The following is a 14,869-nucleotide window of genomic DNA, read 5'->3' on the forward strand; positions in this document are numbered from 1 at the left end:
ACGTTCGTGGTGAACGGTGAGTGACGGAGAACAGCTGCTGAGCTGTGGGTGTTTACAGAGCTACAGGTTGAGCTGAGACTTTTGCTGCAGAGTTTAAGATGCCAAGGAAGACCAGAGCGGAGCTTTTTGTTAAGACTGCTAATTTTTCAATGGAAACAGCATCTTTTCAGCACACAATGAAAGCAAGTGTAGCAATGGAAACCCCTTATCTGCTACAGTTTATAGATGAAGTGAAGGTATGCAGAAACATCCACCACATCCTTCCGAGATGTCTTCAGGTCAGACCTGTTGGACCCAGCAGACCAGCCAGGATCCATGTAAGTAAGTACAAAGCACCCTGTTTCCACATATGTCTGCACGGTTAGCAAGGCCGCAGTGAGCAGAAATAATTAGCTACAAATCATTCGTTAGATTACTTCGGTTATGTGGTTATGAATGAACATTCCAACTATAGCAAGTGCAAATCGTGAGTTGATCGCAGCAACTCTTAGTGATACTTAGATCCGATATAGTTTCAAAGCTGGTTACACGGAAGTCATTTTAGCATGAGGATTACTTTCAATGGTAATTCCTTCTTTTGTTCCAACACAGTTCTCTGCTGTGTCTCAGTTTTGGGGGGCTGCTACTGTCCCCTACCAATCTGAATGCTCTATTCTGATTGGTCAATCACACCAGTTCTGTGGCCTGCTTTTTCTGAAGGATGAAAGAACTAACCGCTGCTACGAATGCCTTTCCAGGCAGCAGGTGGGGCCATCTTGTCCGATCGCTACCCGTAAAGTACGTTTACCTTGAATAACCATGTTGTGATGTTATCTAATAAAAGAAACTGAACCGAGATGCAGCCAAATGTATAAGATCTGGAAACAGCTGCAAACACTGCTGCCAGAGATCAGCAATTAACCTACTGAGCACTGTTATTATGCAGAGGAATGATGGTCCTACAACCACGATAATACAGGATCCAAGCGGTAATAAACTGCTCTGACTCCTCTGTGCGTCTTGATTACAGGTGATGCTAAAAAAATTACAGATTCCAGAAGGTTCCAGAAGCACGCCATCTTGCAGCCGAACGCACCGAGCGTGGAAAAAAAAAACTGTGTCCAGCATTTGGAACACTTCACATTTCCAGAGTCTCCATTCATGTTGCATCACTTCTGTCTTTGATCGTCTGGAGTTATGTATGTATATGAACACACAAGTTAACACGTCTCCAACAGCTGCAGAGTCAGAACTTCCACCTCCTCTGTGTGTGTGTGGAGATCCACAACCTCTGGAGTGGAGCGGTAGAAAAACGTCTCTAGAACTGGTAAGCAAATATGTTGTTATTTATATTATATAATAAATAAAACTTTGTTCATATATTTTTGTATAACTAACAATAAAAAACAGTGACTGGCTGGTTTAGAGGAGAAGCGGATTTTTATATTGTGTAGCCTAATGATGAGTATTTGGAGTCTTAGTGTTTGAACTCCTGAGGGTCAGCAAGCCACGTTTTGATGAAGCTCCTGGTCATGCTGCAAAAATAATAATAATAATAATAATAAGAACATTCTGCAGCACAAGCAGGTGTTTGTTCCACCTGAGGAGGAGTGGAAGTCAAGCTGCAGCTTTACATTCCTGCAGTCAGCCACAGCCACGTCCCCCTTCCTCCAACTTATCCCCAGTCTGTCGCACCACAGAAATCCAGCTTGCAGCGCAAAGAAAACACAAAGAAGCCGAGAATCGGGGCCTCAGATGGTGACGTGGAAGGAGTCCCAGCTGTCCTCTTTTCCGCCGCTGCTCCCGTTCTTGGCCGACGGCGTCCCGTCTCCGACGTCTCCGTCCGGCTGCTCTCCTGTAGGGGTTGCGCCAGGTTCCGGGTAGTACTCGTCGTCCTCGTCGAAATAGCCGTTCTCCATCATGCTGAGGCTGGAGGCGGCGCTCAGGTCCTGGCAGCTGCCCTTGTACTCCTGGATGGACTCGTGGAGAGACCACAGCTGGCACAGCAGCGACATGTCCTGCTGACGCAAACCCACCTGCAGAGGGGGGAGAAGAAGCACGATTAACTCAAGTGGTTCAGAACAGTGCTGCATTCATTGCTCTGTTACAGGGACCGCATTCAGCCAGTAACAGGCCATGATCGGCTTCATTCAGATGTACTCACAGAGATCAATAAGTAATACTTTAGGTATCAATATTTACAATGCTACTGTCCTCCTGCTGTGAGAATGAAACGGAACCTGACACCCAACCCTCTGTGACTGAGCTCAGGACTCTGGACCTGAACATAGCTGCTGTGTAAAGGAGGTGGTGAAGGTGGAGGTGAGGGTAATGTAGAAAAAACAGAAGGTCCTCTGAGGAAGCAAAGTGGAGGCAAAGCGAGAACGACAGTGCAGGTGCGCTTCCATGGTCAACCTTTCCTGTCTGCATCTGATTGGATGAACATGCCTACACTCTACCAACATGGTGGATAATCTGTAAAAACAAAATCTCCTAGTGTATCCTGGGTCCTGCCCCAAAACCTCATCCCAGATGGTCACGCCCAAAACGACTGACAGGGAGGCATCTGAACCAGGTCCCCTCTCAATGCAGAGGAAGGATTACATCTTTTGACAGGCCTGGGAATGCCTCAGTATCCACCCTAATCGTCCGGATGTTTCAGAGATTTGAGGTTGCAGCGCAGCCCTAAATGTCTCTGGAATGTATCTTTACTTTGGATCGTATTGTGGACTGAACACCTGCACCTGTTAGCTGTTGCCTGGCCTTCGTTGTGAATCAAATATAATTTGTGAGAAAATAATAGGTTCCGAAATGAAAGACAGTCATTTTGGACTTGGACAGAAACGTGACCATTCAGAACAATTCTGAATTAAAGCTACACATCAATGTAAACACACAAATAAGATCCAGATTGTGTCCTCTGTCAACACCCAACAATGCAAAACCCAAAAAGATGTAGTTTATTATGTAATAAGAATTACAGAAATGCACTAAAATCCCCACAAACACGCCAGAGCTAGGCACCGTTTAGCCCCCTCTTCTCTTTTTTCACATCAAAATGCCAAACCAATCCCCACATACCCGCTCAGCTGACAGTGCAGAGCCACTGCATTGTTGTGCAGCAGGGACACAGACATGCAAGCCTGTCAACCAGGGAGCTGCTCGCACACTTCACAATACATGACCCTGACAACTTATGAAACAACGTGGACTGGTAACACATTAACAGCAGCCCAGGGAGCCCGAGTCAGGAACCTGCTGCATTCAAGGACAGCAAGGAGGAGGAGGAGGTCAGGCTCTGATATGAAAATCCTTTCTGCTGGCAGGAGAGTGTAATAAGGTCTGACTGCGACCACATCCCAGCGAGTGTGATGAAGGTTAAACCTCACTGGATGGATGGAAGTGTGTCATCAAAAAAACTTTTATACTACAGCTAAAAGGTGTTAAACTGAGCTTACAGTAGAAATCAGCACAAGCCCGATGGCTTAATTTGTCTTAATCCAACGGAAAGCTGTTCCTGATCTGACCTGACAGACCCCATCTTTAAAAAAATGACATATTCTTATTTAAATACCAATGACCTTAGAATTAACTAGGTGTTATTAACTTATCATTATTATTAACTGATCAATGCCAATGACTAGGGAGGAGCTGGGCTCGAACCGGCGACCTCCTGGTTACCACTGCCCCGACCTAATCCGAATCCAAAAAAAGCGAAAACCAGCCAGAAGTTGATTTTATCCACGCTGCGTTAAGGGTTAATTATGCCGAATTACTCATTATTAGTGTTAATAGTAAAATGTGTACGAAGTGTATTAAAATGCGCCTAATTTAAATAAGAACGTCGGCTTCTCAGTGGAGTCTGGCAGGAGGCGGCTGAGCCTGGGAGAGGAGGGCTCCGATAAACCAGCACGCTTCACGGGGAAGCCAACATTAACGTTACCATTTCCTTCCGCAGAAGCGCCAGGGCAGCGTCCAGGTTAGCCGGCTTGTTGGCCAGCAGGTTGTCGGCGTTGTTCCTGCCTCTGCTCAGGTCGTCCTGGATCATGGTCTTCTTCACGTACATCCTCTCCATTTCTCTCCAGGAGCCGCCGCTCGAGTTCAGCAACCCGCTCAGGCTCTTCGGCAGCGGGGGCAGACCCTCTATACAGGCCATTCCTCCCACGGAGCCGTTCGCTGACTTCCCGTTCATTGTCACGCGTGTGTTGACTAAGCGAAGAGACAAATACTTCCGTCGTTATCGATTATTTATTAGTAACTCCGTCCACTAACCCACACCGAGCCACGGCCGCTGCTGCTCTTCTTCTCTGGGGCGGCCAGCGACGCCACGGCAAGCTAACCGGAAACAACACGATCCAACTTCCTGTTCTTATCAAAATAAAAGCTCACTGGGGAAAAGTTTACAGGAATTTAAAATGAATATGAAAAAAGAAGAAGAGTTATCATTGTTATTTATTGACTAACGTTCGATCTATGCAAAAATACACACCATAGCCACTATAGTCATTTGGAAAATTATTGTACTGCCCTGGCGAGCTTTTATTGTGAAATAAAGCTTCCGGTCCAGTTTTTTTGGTGAATTGCCGTAAAATCCGCTTCCTGTCATTTTAACGCTGTGGCTGCTGGGCGTCTCCCTGCACACACGTCAGAGGCATACACCGTGCAGGACAAGGGTTCGTAAATTCTATTTTTATCTTGTTAATTATTGGAGAACAAAGTGGATAAAAAATATTTAAAAAATGATAACTATGGAACGTTTATAATGAATGATTTTCAATAAAAGTTAAAAACAAATGATCAACCTTAAGTTTCAATGTGGCTGATAACATTGTCTTCAAACCTTCAAAACAAGAAGAAAGACGACAAACCAGTGCAGACAGGACATCTGAGGTCACAGCAGGAGTGTGTGTGTGTGTGTGTGAAAAGACAATAGTGTGTGAGTATAAAAGACAGATGGTGGGCTGTACTTCCACCCCACTCCAGCCTGCAGCCCCACAGTCACAACAATAACACAATAATAACCTTGAAACCGGCACAAAGGCTTCACACACTTTCCTCTGAAAGAGAGAGAGGAGCATGTGTTCGTACCACACACACACACACACACACCACACACACACACACCACACACACACACACACTCACCACACACACACACACACACACACACACACACACACACACACACACACACACACTCACCACACACACACACACACACACACCACACACACACACTCACCACACACACACACTCACCACACACACACACACACACACACACCACACACACACACTCACCACGCACACACACACACACACACACACACACACACTCACCACACACACACACACACACACACACACACACACACACACACACACACTCACCACACACACACACTCACCACACACACCACACACACACACACACACTCACCACACACACACACCACACACACACACACACACACCACACACACACACTCACCACACACACACACACACCACGCACACACTCACCACACACACACACTCACCACACACACACACACACCACACACACACACACACCACGCACACACTCACCACACACACACACTCACCACGCACACACACACACACACACACACACTCACCACACACACACACACACACACACACACACACACACACACACTCACCACACACACACACTCACCACACACACCACACACACACACACACACACTCACCACACACACACACACACACACCACGCACACACTCACCACACACACACACTCACCACACACACACACACCACACACACACACACACCACGCACACACTCACCACACACACACACTCACCACACACACACACACACACACCACGCACACACTCACCACACACACTCACTCACCACACACACACACACACACACACACCACACTCACTCACCACACACACACACACACAGAGGGTCAGGCAGATGGATGCAGCCTGAAGCTGCTATTTCTAATCACTGTACTGAAATTAATGACATTTGACTTATTTCCTATCTATTCTAATCATGTATCGAAAGTTATTATTATTTAGTTATTAGTTATTTAGTTATTGTTTAGTTATTATTATTATTCTGATCATGTGCTGCTCATAGTCACCGTTAAGGGGGAGAAGCCTGACTTAGCTTAGCTTGCTAGCGTCATGCTAACCTAAAAAGACATCACATTTTTGGCACTATACAATCACAGACTTTAACTATAATAGCAGGAATTCTACTTTATTAACACACAAAAAAACAACTAGCTTACATTATTTATGCTCATGAGATGTCAAAATAATTACAAAAAACACACGGCAACTTTTTAGTACGCATCTTTCATCATTAGCAGTTAGCTACTAAATGCTAAATGCTTCTATGTTACAAAAGAAGTTAAAATAATCCAAGATAAAAGCATAGAAACACATGAATATATATAAAAAAGGAATTTAAAAATGCTAATTTTATTAGTAGCTTATTATGCTTCTAATTGGCCATTTATTTACAACAGCACTTTTAGCAGCAGGTTAACAGGCTACTAATAAAATTAGCATGCTAATAATAGCAAGTAGCTCTTTTACTCAAAGGGGCCAGTGTCGAGCCGCTAGCAGCAGTGCTTCAGCTAAGCTAAGTATGCTAGTATCCGTTCCTCTGACGCTACACACACTTTCATGTTCATGTTTGTTTTGAAGCTCCATAATTACAGGTTGATTCCATCTATTTCATCATTGAGTGAATGTTCAGTGTGAAGAATAAAAAAAAACATTATATTCTATCACTTCCCCTGAAAAGCAAAGCATGTGCTAATCCTGCTAACAACAATTAGCCATCAGCTGACAGTTTAAAGAGGCCAGAGGTTTTATTAACAGTGTCCCCTCTATAAGCCTCCACCACCATCATCCTCCTGGGATCATAGGATTAGACATATGATGGCACCCCGCGGGGACGCATGCAGCCATAGTGTTAATCTGCCTAGCAGAAAAAGCACAATGAGTCACGTAGCATAGTCTGGGTAATAATGGGCTAAAGATACCCGCTTACGTCTCTGCTGGGAAGATCCTTTAAATCACAGCATCGTGTCCTGTTTTGTGTGTATTGCTGCATAACTGTCAAAAAATACCGCGCATTAGCCATTTTCTAGCTAAAGTGCGCTAATATTTAAGTGATAAAGGACTAAAATATGCATTTAAAGGGTCCGTCACCTCCGACGTGAGGTAATAATTAACCCAAAGTGTGCCTCAGTCCCATCTGGCTGCAGGCCGACAGACGCTGAACTTGCTGCTGCCTCTGGGATACATCACTGTCAGGAAGAAACAAAAGGAAGTTGTGTGTGTGTGTGTGTGTGTGAGGAGGTCAGCTTGTCAACCTACAGCAGGTCAGGAAAGAGGAGTGGCTGGAACCAACAGCTGCCGTCAATGACACCAGCTTTCCCCCACCCAGGGGGCCTCTGGAGGGGACGAGGATGGCGACTTCCTCCCTCTGCCAGTGAGCCAGAAGCTGCAGACTGTGCTAATTGAAACGCCATGCTTGTTATTGCTGCTGTGCTCCATCACCTCCCCTTGGCCCAGCTCCAGGCTAAGCTAAGCTAAGCTAAGCATACAGAGACAGGAGGGCGTGTCCCTGATCAGCAGCTGGCCTCATGCTGCTTGACCTCTGACCTTAAACCTCCACAGTCAGTCACGCCACCTTGGTTTTAACCCTGTCAACTACAGTTAAAAATATGTCATATAATAATCACTCATTTTTGAACAAGCATGCTCAAAATTATGCAAATAACAAAGGTGAATCATTAGCATTTTAGCACAGCTAGCATAGTAGCAGTTCAGAAAAGAACTGGTAGAAGAAAAAGAAGTTAGCTGCTAATCATTAGCATGTTAGCATGTAGCCCAACACACTACCATGGTTAATAAGTACGTAAGAAATCGAAGCTACAACTTACGCTATAGTTAGCATAGCTTCAGGCTTACATTAGCACTGTTTAGCCTAGCATTTCTAATGTTAGCCTTTTAATCAAGTAGCAAACTGTACAGTTCTGTTTATTTTAATAAAGGACCTGACTTTAACATTGATTAATTTTCAATTAAAATTACTTGAGTTTTGAGAAAGAAAGTCGTCATAAACTCCACTTTTTAGGCAAACTGAACAATGAACATGTTTTATTGAGCAATAAAAACACATTACCATATTTAGTAACCTCATTTACCATACAAACAAAAGATCTAACATGTTAAAACACTTGTAAAAAACTTCCCTGGAAATAAAACCACAGCATGTCTCCAACCCTCTGAAGTACAGCAGTGATAAGATCAAAACCCTCTGTGCTGCCTGACCTTGCAGCTGGGTGCAGAGCAGACCTGCAGAAATAAAACAGCTAGCAAGTGAAATGGGATCCTTGCAGCTCAGCAGACACCTTCAAGTAAAACCCGATGCTTGCAGTTGGTGTAAGGCACGAGTTGTCAGGCACTCCAAGAAAAGAACCACTCTCGTTGTATTAAGATAACAATGGCAACCTTTCAAAAAACCTGGAACCATGTGAACTCAACAAGGCAGAGGCCTCCTTCATGAGAGGCACGAGTCCAGGTGCTCGTTGATCTTTGACTCCTGAACTTTAGCTTGGCACACCGGACAGCTTACCATCACAGTGAAGGAGGAGGAGGAGGAGGCAACACTCTGCACTTCTGCAGAGGAGGAAGATGCGGTTGTAGCAGTAGTGGTTCTTTGCTGCAGCGCAGGTAATTTAGTCCGCATGGACTCCCTCTGCGCCGCCGACTCGCCACCTAACGTCTTCCGGAACAAGTCAAAGACGTCGCCGCCATCCCGCGACCTTTTCCTCGATGTGGTTCCTAACGCAGCGTCGCTGTCGGGAGGGAAATATCTGGACTGTGTCGGGGTGGGGGATCCGGTTGGGTAGGTCGAGCCGGACGAGGTAGAAGGGACACTTTTAGTCTCTCTAGTGTCTGAGCTGGATTTTTGACCCGTTGACTTCCTTTGACCTGTGCTTGTAAAAAGCTCCTCGATGGACTTCTGTGTGATTTTATTAAGGCCTTTGCTGCGCTGTGATTTGGGGATTCTCACCGGTGAGCCGTTGACGTTGACGAAAACCCTCGTGTTGCTAACCGACCTCTTTATAGGCGACTGTTTCCCCGTGGATGTAGCAGCTGGTCTGACGGCGGGGGAGTTTCCCGGGATGTTCAAGCCAGCTAGGTTCTTAGCCGGGGATGACGGTGTTAATAAGCCCTTAGAAAGAGAGGCGACTGGGCTGGACGAGGGTGTCGGCGTGCGCGCCTTTTGGGGAGAAGAAGAAGACGTGAAGGTTTGAGACTTCCCTCCGAGAAGGAAGCCCTTCCCACTGAAAGGGATGATGTTCCTGAGATCCTGTGATCCAGAACCTGAAAGAGACATTGTTATAACTGTTATTATTTTGGCAGCATAAACACGTATGCGACGGAAAGACGCGCCGCACCTGCAGTCGTGCCGTTTCCTATGGCCTTCCTCTCCGTGCTCTTCCCGTCCTTCTTGCCTTTCTTGCCATACCCTTCGGGCTCTTTCACCTTAGTGTAGGTACCTCCGCACGTCCTCTGGTGATCCCCCCACCAAGGATCCAGGGAAGACGGAGCCCTGTTCATGGCCCTCTTAACGTATCCAAAGTAGGGCTTGCGGGTCTGGCAGGGCCCGTCGCATCGCCACCAGTGCTGCCTGTACACGTCCACCTCGTCGTGGAAGCTGTGGTAGACCTGACGAAAGGGAGGGGTTACATTCTTAGCACAGAACATAACGTGACTAAAATGGAGCTGCACCTACAGTGATGTTGGTCCCGCTGGCCTTGTTGATCCTGTTCATGTGTTTGCAGAACTCGGGTCCGTGGCCGTCTCTGTCTCGGTTGTTCTGGGTCACGAACAGCAGAGCGTGGATCATTTCGTGGAGGAGGGTCTGTGTGGAAACAATACATCACAGTGTGTTTACACCAAGATCACACTGTTGTTATGCAGCTTGTATTATGACCCGGCCGCCTCACCTCCACCAGGTCTTTTCTGGGTCTAAGCTTCAGCAGAGGCTCACTGAGTCTGATTGAACACAGTCCACCTCGGCCCTCATACGAACACACACCGGCACACCTGTGAGAGAGCACCAGGAGACCTGTTTATCATAAGGTCCACCATCAGATTCACATATCAGACCATTCCACTCACAGGGTCATCCTCGGGCTCCACTTCACCTCCACACCGCTGAGCTTCCCCCAGAAGAACATGTCGTTAAACTCCAGGAACATGGCCCTGACATCCGGGCTGGGGTCGAGCATCTCCCAGGACGCGTCCACGATGGACAGCGGTCTCTCCGGCTGAGGAGCCGGCTGCTTCCAGTAGGGAGCAACAACAACATCGCTACCACCTCCGGGTGTGTCCACTTTTCTTTTCTTGCTGCTGTTACCGAACCCATTTCCCTCAAAATGACTTGATGGAAACAACGACGACTGGTATTCATGGTCAAACTCCTCCTGCAGCTGAATGGCCAGCAGTAAATCTTCGTCCATAACTAGCTAGCTTTGTAGCTCTGCTAGCCGTTAGCTCCTTAACGCTAATCTAACAATGTAGCTGGTAGAGGGTCACCACATCTGGAACATAGCCCGTCAGACTACCTGTGTGTGTACATGTTGGGGTTTGTGTCCTGTTTTCAACAGACACGGACACATCTATACGTGGGACGAAGGTCCTAACTGTCAGTCCACAGCTAAGCTAGCAGTACAGCAACACAAGCAACTTCCGGTAGAAATGTCAAAATAAAACAAATGCCCTTCTCGTAGTATGTATCTATTGTGAATGTTGTTTCTTTCAATTGCCAAATTTGCTATTATTTGTAGTACCTCTGCATAGATGGATACTTCTTTGAATTGTTGTGATGCCTTCCTCTTCTTATAAAACTCGAGTTCCGCTCTAGACTTGAGTAATTATGCTAAACTTGACATAGCTAGCTGTTGCGAGCTCGTCTGGTCAATCTCAACGTTACCCGGAGTGTTTTTCTACTAAAATATAGTGATCAAATCGATCAAATTTTAGTTAATGTCAGATGAAGAAATATTAATCGAAGTGGTAACATGACTTATGTTGCTGCCTTTAGTGGCTAAACATCTTTTATTAACCGCTGGGTATGGTTTTGGTTGGCCATCCAGTTTTCCTCCTGAATCTCGTGACGTGTCAGGGTGTCAGCCCGTTGTCTGCTTCCTGTTTGGGTTGCAAGCGAACGTGAACCAAGGAGGCTCGATTATTCTCCTCCTGTCTGTTTACTTCAATGTTTTAGTCTTTGTAGACTTTTGTGTTAAAGCTCTCATTCGATAAAAGATGTCGGAAACGGGAAACAGACTACGTAAACTGCTCGAATCGCCAAATTTCGACCCGCAAAATTACGTCAAGCAGTTGTCACAGCAGTCCGATGGCGACAGAGATCTGCAGGAGCATCGTCAAAAAATCCAAAACCTGGCCGACGAAACGGCTCAAAACCTAAAGAAAAATGTGTACAAGAACTACAGACAGTTTATCGAAACGGCCAAAGAGATTTCCTACCTGGAGAGTGAAATGTACCAGCTGAGCCACATCCTGACGGAGCAGAAGAGCATCATGGAGAGCATCACTCAGGCCTTGCTGTCCACAGACAAGGACGAGACCTCCAAAGAGATGCAGGCGGCTTTCCCCAAAGAGACGGAGGAGGTGAAGCAGAGGACGCTCACCTCACTGCTGGAAAAAGTGGAGGGAGGTAAAAGCATCATGGACACTCCAGGCAGGCACCTTGTCTACAATGGAGACCTGGTGGAGTTCGATGTAGACAACATGTCCCCCATCCAGAAGGTGCACGCTTTCCTGATGAACGACTGTCTGTTAATCGCTACCTGGTTACCCAACCGCCGTGGCACGGTGAAGTATAAATACAACGCCCTGTACGACCTGGAGAGCTTCGCCGTGGTCAACGTGAAGGACAACCCTCCGATGAAGGACATGTTCAAGATCCTCATGTTCCCAGATAGTCGCATCTTCCAAGCGGAGAACAGCAAGATCAAGAAGGAGTGGCTGGAGATCCTGGACGAAACCAAGAAAAACAAAGTGTCCAAGGACAGGCACAAAAAAGAGGAGGAGCCCCCTACTTCTCCTGTGAGGGTCGAGGTGTCCACCAATCCTTTCGACGTGGACGACGACGAGCCGGCCGATGCTGAAGAGAGCGTGGACCTCAGCCTCGAGTGGATCCAGGAGCTGCCGGAGGATCTGGACGTATGCATCGCGCAGAGAGACTTCGAGGGCGCCGTGGACCTGCTGGACAAGCTCAACAAATACCTCAAAGACCAGCCGGTCACTCCAAGGGTTAAAGAGCTCCGGTCCAAGGTGGACGAGCGCGTGCGGCAGCTGACGGAGGTCCTGGTGTTCGAGTTGTCTCCGGACCGCTCACTCCGTGGCGGACCTAAAGCGACGCGGCGGGCTGTGTCCCAGCTCATCAGACTAGGTCCGGCTTCATTTTACTATCTTACACTGTCAGAAAGTCTCCTTAACACAACATGGGGTCTGCATCTGTTTTTCAGGCCAGTCCACCAAAGCCTGCGAGCTGTTCCTGAAGAACCGAGCCGCCGCGGTCCAGACGGCCATACGGCAGCTTCGCATCGAAGGAGCCACGCTGCTCTACATCCATAAGCTCTGCAACATCTTCTTCACTAGCCTGCTGGAGACCGCCAAGGAGTTTGAGATGGACTTCGCAGGGAACACAGGCTGCTACTCTGCCTTCGTGGTCTGGTCCAGATCGGCCATGAGGATGTTTGTGGACGCCTTCAGCAAGCAGGTAGGCGGGCAGGCAGTCTAATAAAAACAAAAACACACATTTAGGGCCAATAAGGATGGTTTCTTCTGCCACCAGGTGTTTGACAGTAAGGAGAGCCTGTCGACGGCCGCAGAGTGCGTTAAAGTGGCTAAAGAGCACTGTCAGCACCTGACGGAGATCGGCCTGGACCTGACGTTCACCCTGCAGTCTCTGCTCGTGAAAGACATCAAGGCAGCCCTGCAGAGCTACAAGGACATCATCATCGAGGCCACCAAGCACAGGAACTCTGAGGAGATGTGGAGGAGGATGAACCTCATGACTCCAGAGGCTCTGACTAAACTCAAGGTGAGGTGTTGTCTTTATTGTTCATTGGTCAAGAACTAAGTTTAGATATTGGACTTTTTTTAAGAGAAGGCCTGACGATCAGACAATTGATTGAATTTTGGTCATGGGACTGCTCTTTGGTCATGTGACTGCACTCTATGCAGAGGGAAGCAGAAGTTTTCTTTCTTCAGTTAATTTGTGGTGCAGCATCACATGTGATGCCTTCAAGGGCAGTGGGAAAATGTCTTCCATTGTTAGTGTTTATAATTATATATAAGTTATAATTCAGGTGTGTTGGGGTTCAGAAGGTTAATTTCCTGCCATGAAAACATGAATCCTCCTTCCACAATATCAACATCCTTGTCTCTGCAGGATGAAATGCGCGGTTGCGGCATCAGCTTCGAGCAGTACACGGGCGACGACTGCTGGGTGAACCTGAGCTACACCATCGTGGCCTTCACCAAGCAGATGATGAGCTTCTTGGAGGAAAGCCTGAAACTCTACTTCCCCGAGCTCCACATGGTGCTGCTGGAGAGCCTGCGGGAGATCATCCTGGTGGCCGTGCAGCACGTGGACTACAGCCTCCGCTGCGAACAGGACCCGGAGAAGAAATCCTTCATCGTGCTCAACGCCACCTTCCTCCACGACACCGTGCTTCCGGTGGTGGAGCGCAGGTTCGAGGAGGGAGTCGGGAAGCCCGCCAAACAGCTGCAGGACCTCAGGAAGAGCACGAGGCCGGTCCGGATCAACCCGGAAAGCACCACATCCCTGGTCTGAGGGGAGGGGAAGGCGTGACACCAGAATAACAGAACAGGTGGCCAGAATACACCTACACACCCTACTACTGACTCTTCTGGCAACTTGAGGTCTCATTTAGAAAGAACCACACCGTGTTTGATACTGCAGGACTGATTTACACCACAAGCTGTAAGAACTGCATATGGATCCTGCCTTAAAAGAATCCACTTAAATTAAAAGAAGTCATGAATGAACCCAGATAATCTATAATCCCAGATAATCTATACAGTTTTTGATGTCAAACTATGTCATGTGCAGCTTTTTGCACACACAAACTTAGGACTGATCTAAAAGGGATGACTGAAAATCCAATGCTCTTGTAAATGTATACTGCTAGTTGAATTTGTTTGATGGTAACATTGAATAAAAACATTTCTCTTGAGTATAATCTTCATTTTAATTCTACAAAACATTGTCATTTCACATGCAGGACCTTGCTTAGCGTCCTATATCGCCCTCTTGTGGCGGCTTGGAATAGGAAGCTCTTACTTTTTAACAGTTTATAGATAGAAGTAGTTTCATAAATCATTATATATATATATATAACATTTGATTTCTCCTCTTCAATAACGTCACAGCATACAGACACAGTTAGCGACTAGCTGCTAAGGATAAACAAGCATTTACCAGCCATATATTCCCTTATATATTTAGTGTAGACAAATGAAGACATGGCACAGCATAGAATTGAGCTCTGCTGTCATACAGGATGTCCATACTATGTTTAATAATATTGTAAAATTTACTATACGAGTATTTGTACCCTTTAGAATTTTTGACATTTCTGCACAAAAAATACAAAACATCCAAAGATTATGACACACATCCTAAAAATGTCTCAGTGTGTTGGACTGACACACTGAATACGTTAGGGCAAAGTGAGGGAGTCTTTCCTTTGTAGGAAGACACCAAAACATAAAATAACCTCTGACACGTGAAACAGGAGGA

At 46.7% G+C, this 14,869-nt stretch overlaps 3 protein-coding genes across 3 annotated transcripts; 1 reads left to right on the forward strand and 2 right to left on the reverse strand.

Annotated features, from left to right (window-relative positions):
• Positions 1-1,094: 1,094 nt before the first annotated feature.
• Positions 1,095-4,282, reverse strand: LOC114429805 (protein FAM89A-like). The gene is made up of 2 exons (XM_028398451.1): positions 3,923-4,282; positions 1,095-2,015 (listed from the first exon to the last, which is right to left on the reverse strand). Exons 1-2 carry the CDS (start codon positions 4,169-4,171, stop codon positions 1,731-1,733), a joined length of 534 nt encoding a protein of 177 aa, XP_028254252.1. The 5' UTR covers positions 4,172-4,282; the 3' UTR covers positions 1,095-1,730.
• Positions 4,283-8,259: 3,977 nt separating this feature from the next.
• LOC114429782 (sprT-like domain-containing protein Spartan) lies at positions 8,260-10,927 on the reverse strand. The gene is made up of 5 exons (XM_028398425.1): positions 10,195-10,927; positions 10,020-10,119; positions 9,806-9,934; positions 9,468-9,738; positions 8,260-9,393 (listed from the first exon to the last, which is right to left on the reverse strand). The coding sequence occupies exons 1-5, from the start codon at positions 10,533-10,535 to the stop codon at positions 8,564-8,566; spliced, it is 1,671 nt and encodes a 556-aa protein (XP_028254226.1). The 5' UTR covers positions 10,536-10,927; the 3' UTR covers positions 8,260-8,563.
• Positions 10,928-11,202: 275 nt separating this feature from the next.
• On the forward strand, positions 11,203-14,309 carry LOC114429777 (exocyst complex component 8-like). Its single transcript, XM_028398417.1, has 4 exons — positions 11,203-12,490; positions 12,567-12,820; positions 12,896-13,144; positions 13,496-14,309. Exons 1-4 carry the CDS (start codon positions 11,341-11,343, stop codon positions 13,898-13,900), a joined length of 2,058 nt encoding a protein of 685 aa, XP_028254218.1. The 5' UTR covers positions 11,203-11,340; the 3' UTR covers positions 13,901-14,309.
• The last annotated feature ends 560 nt before the right edge of the window (positions 14,310-14,869 follow it).

The sequence above is a fragment of the Parambassis ranga genome, unplaced genomic scaffold (assembly GCF_900634625.1).
Source record: "Parambassis ranga unplaced genomic scaffold, fParRan2.1 scaffold_21_arrow_ctg1, whole genome shotgun sequence".
NCBI classification, from domain to species: domain Eukaryota; kingdom Metazoa; phylum Chordata; class Actinopteri; family Ambassidae; genus Parambassis; species Parambassis ranga.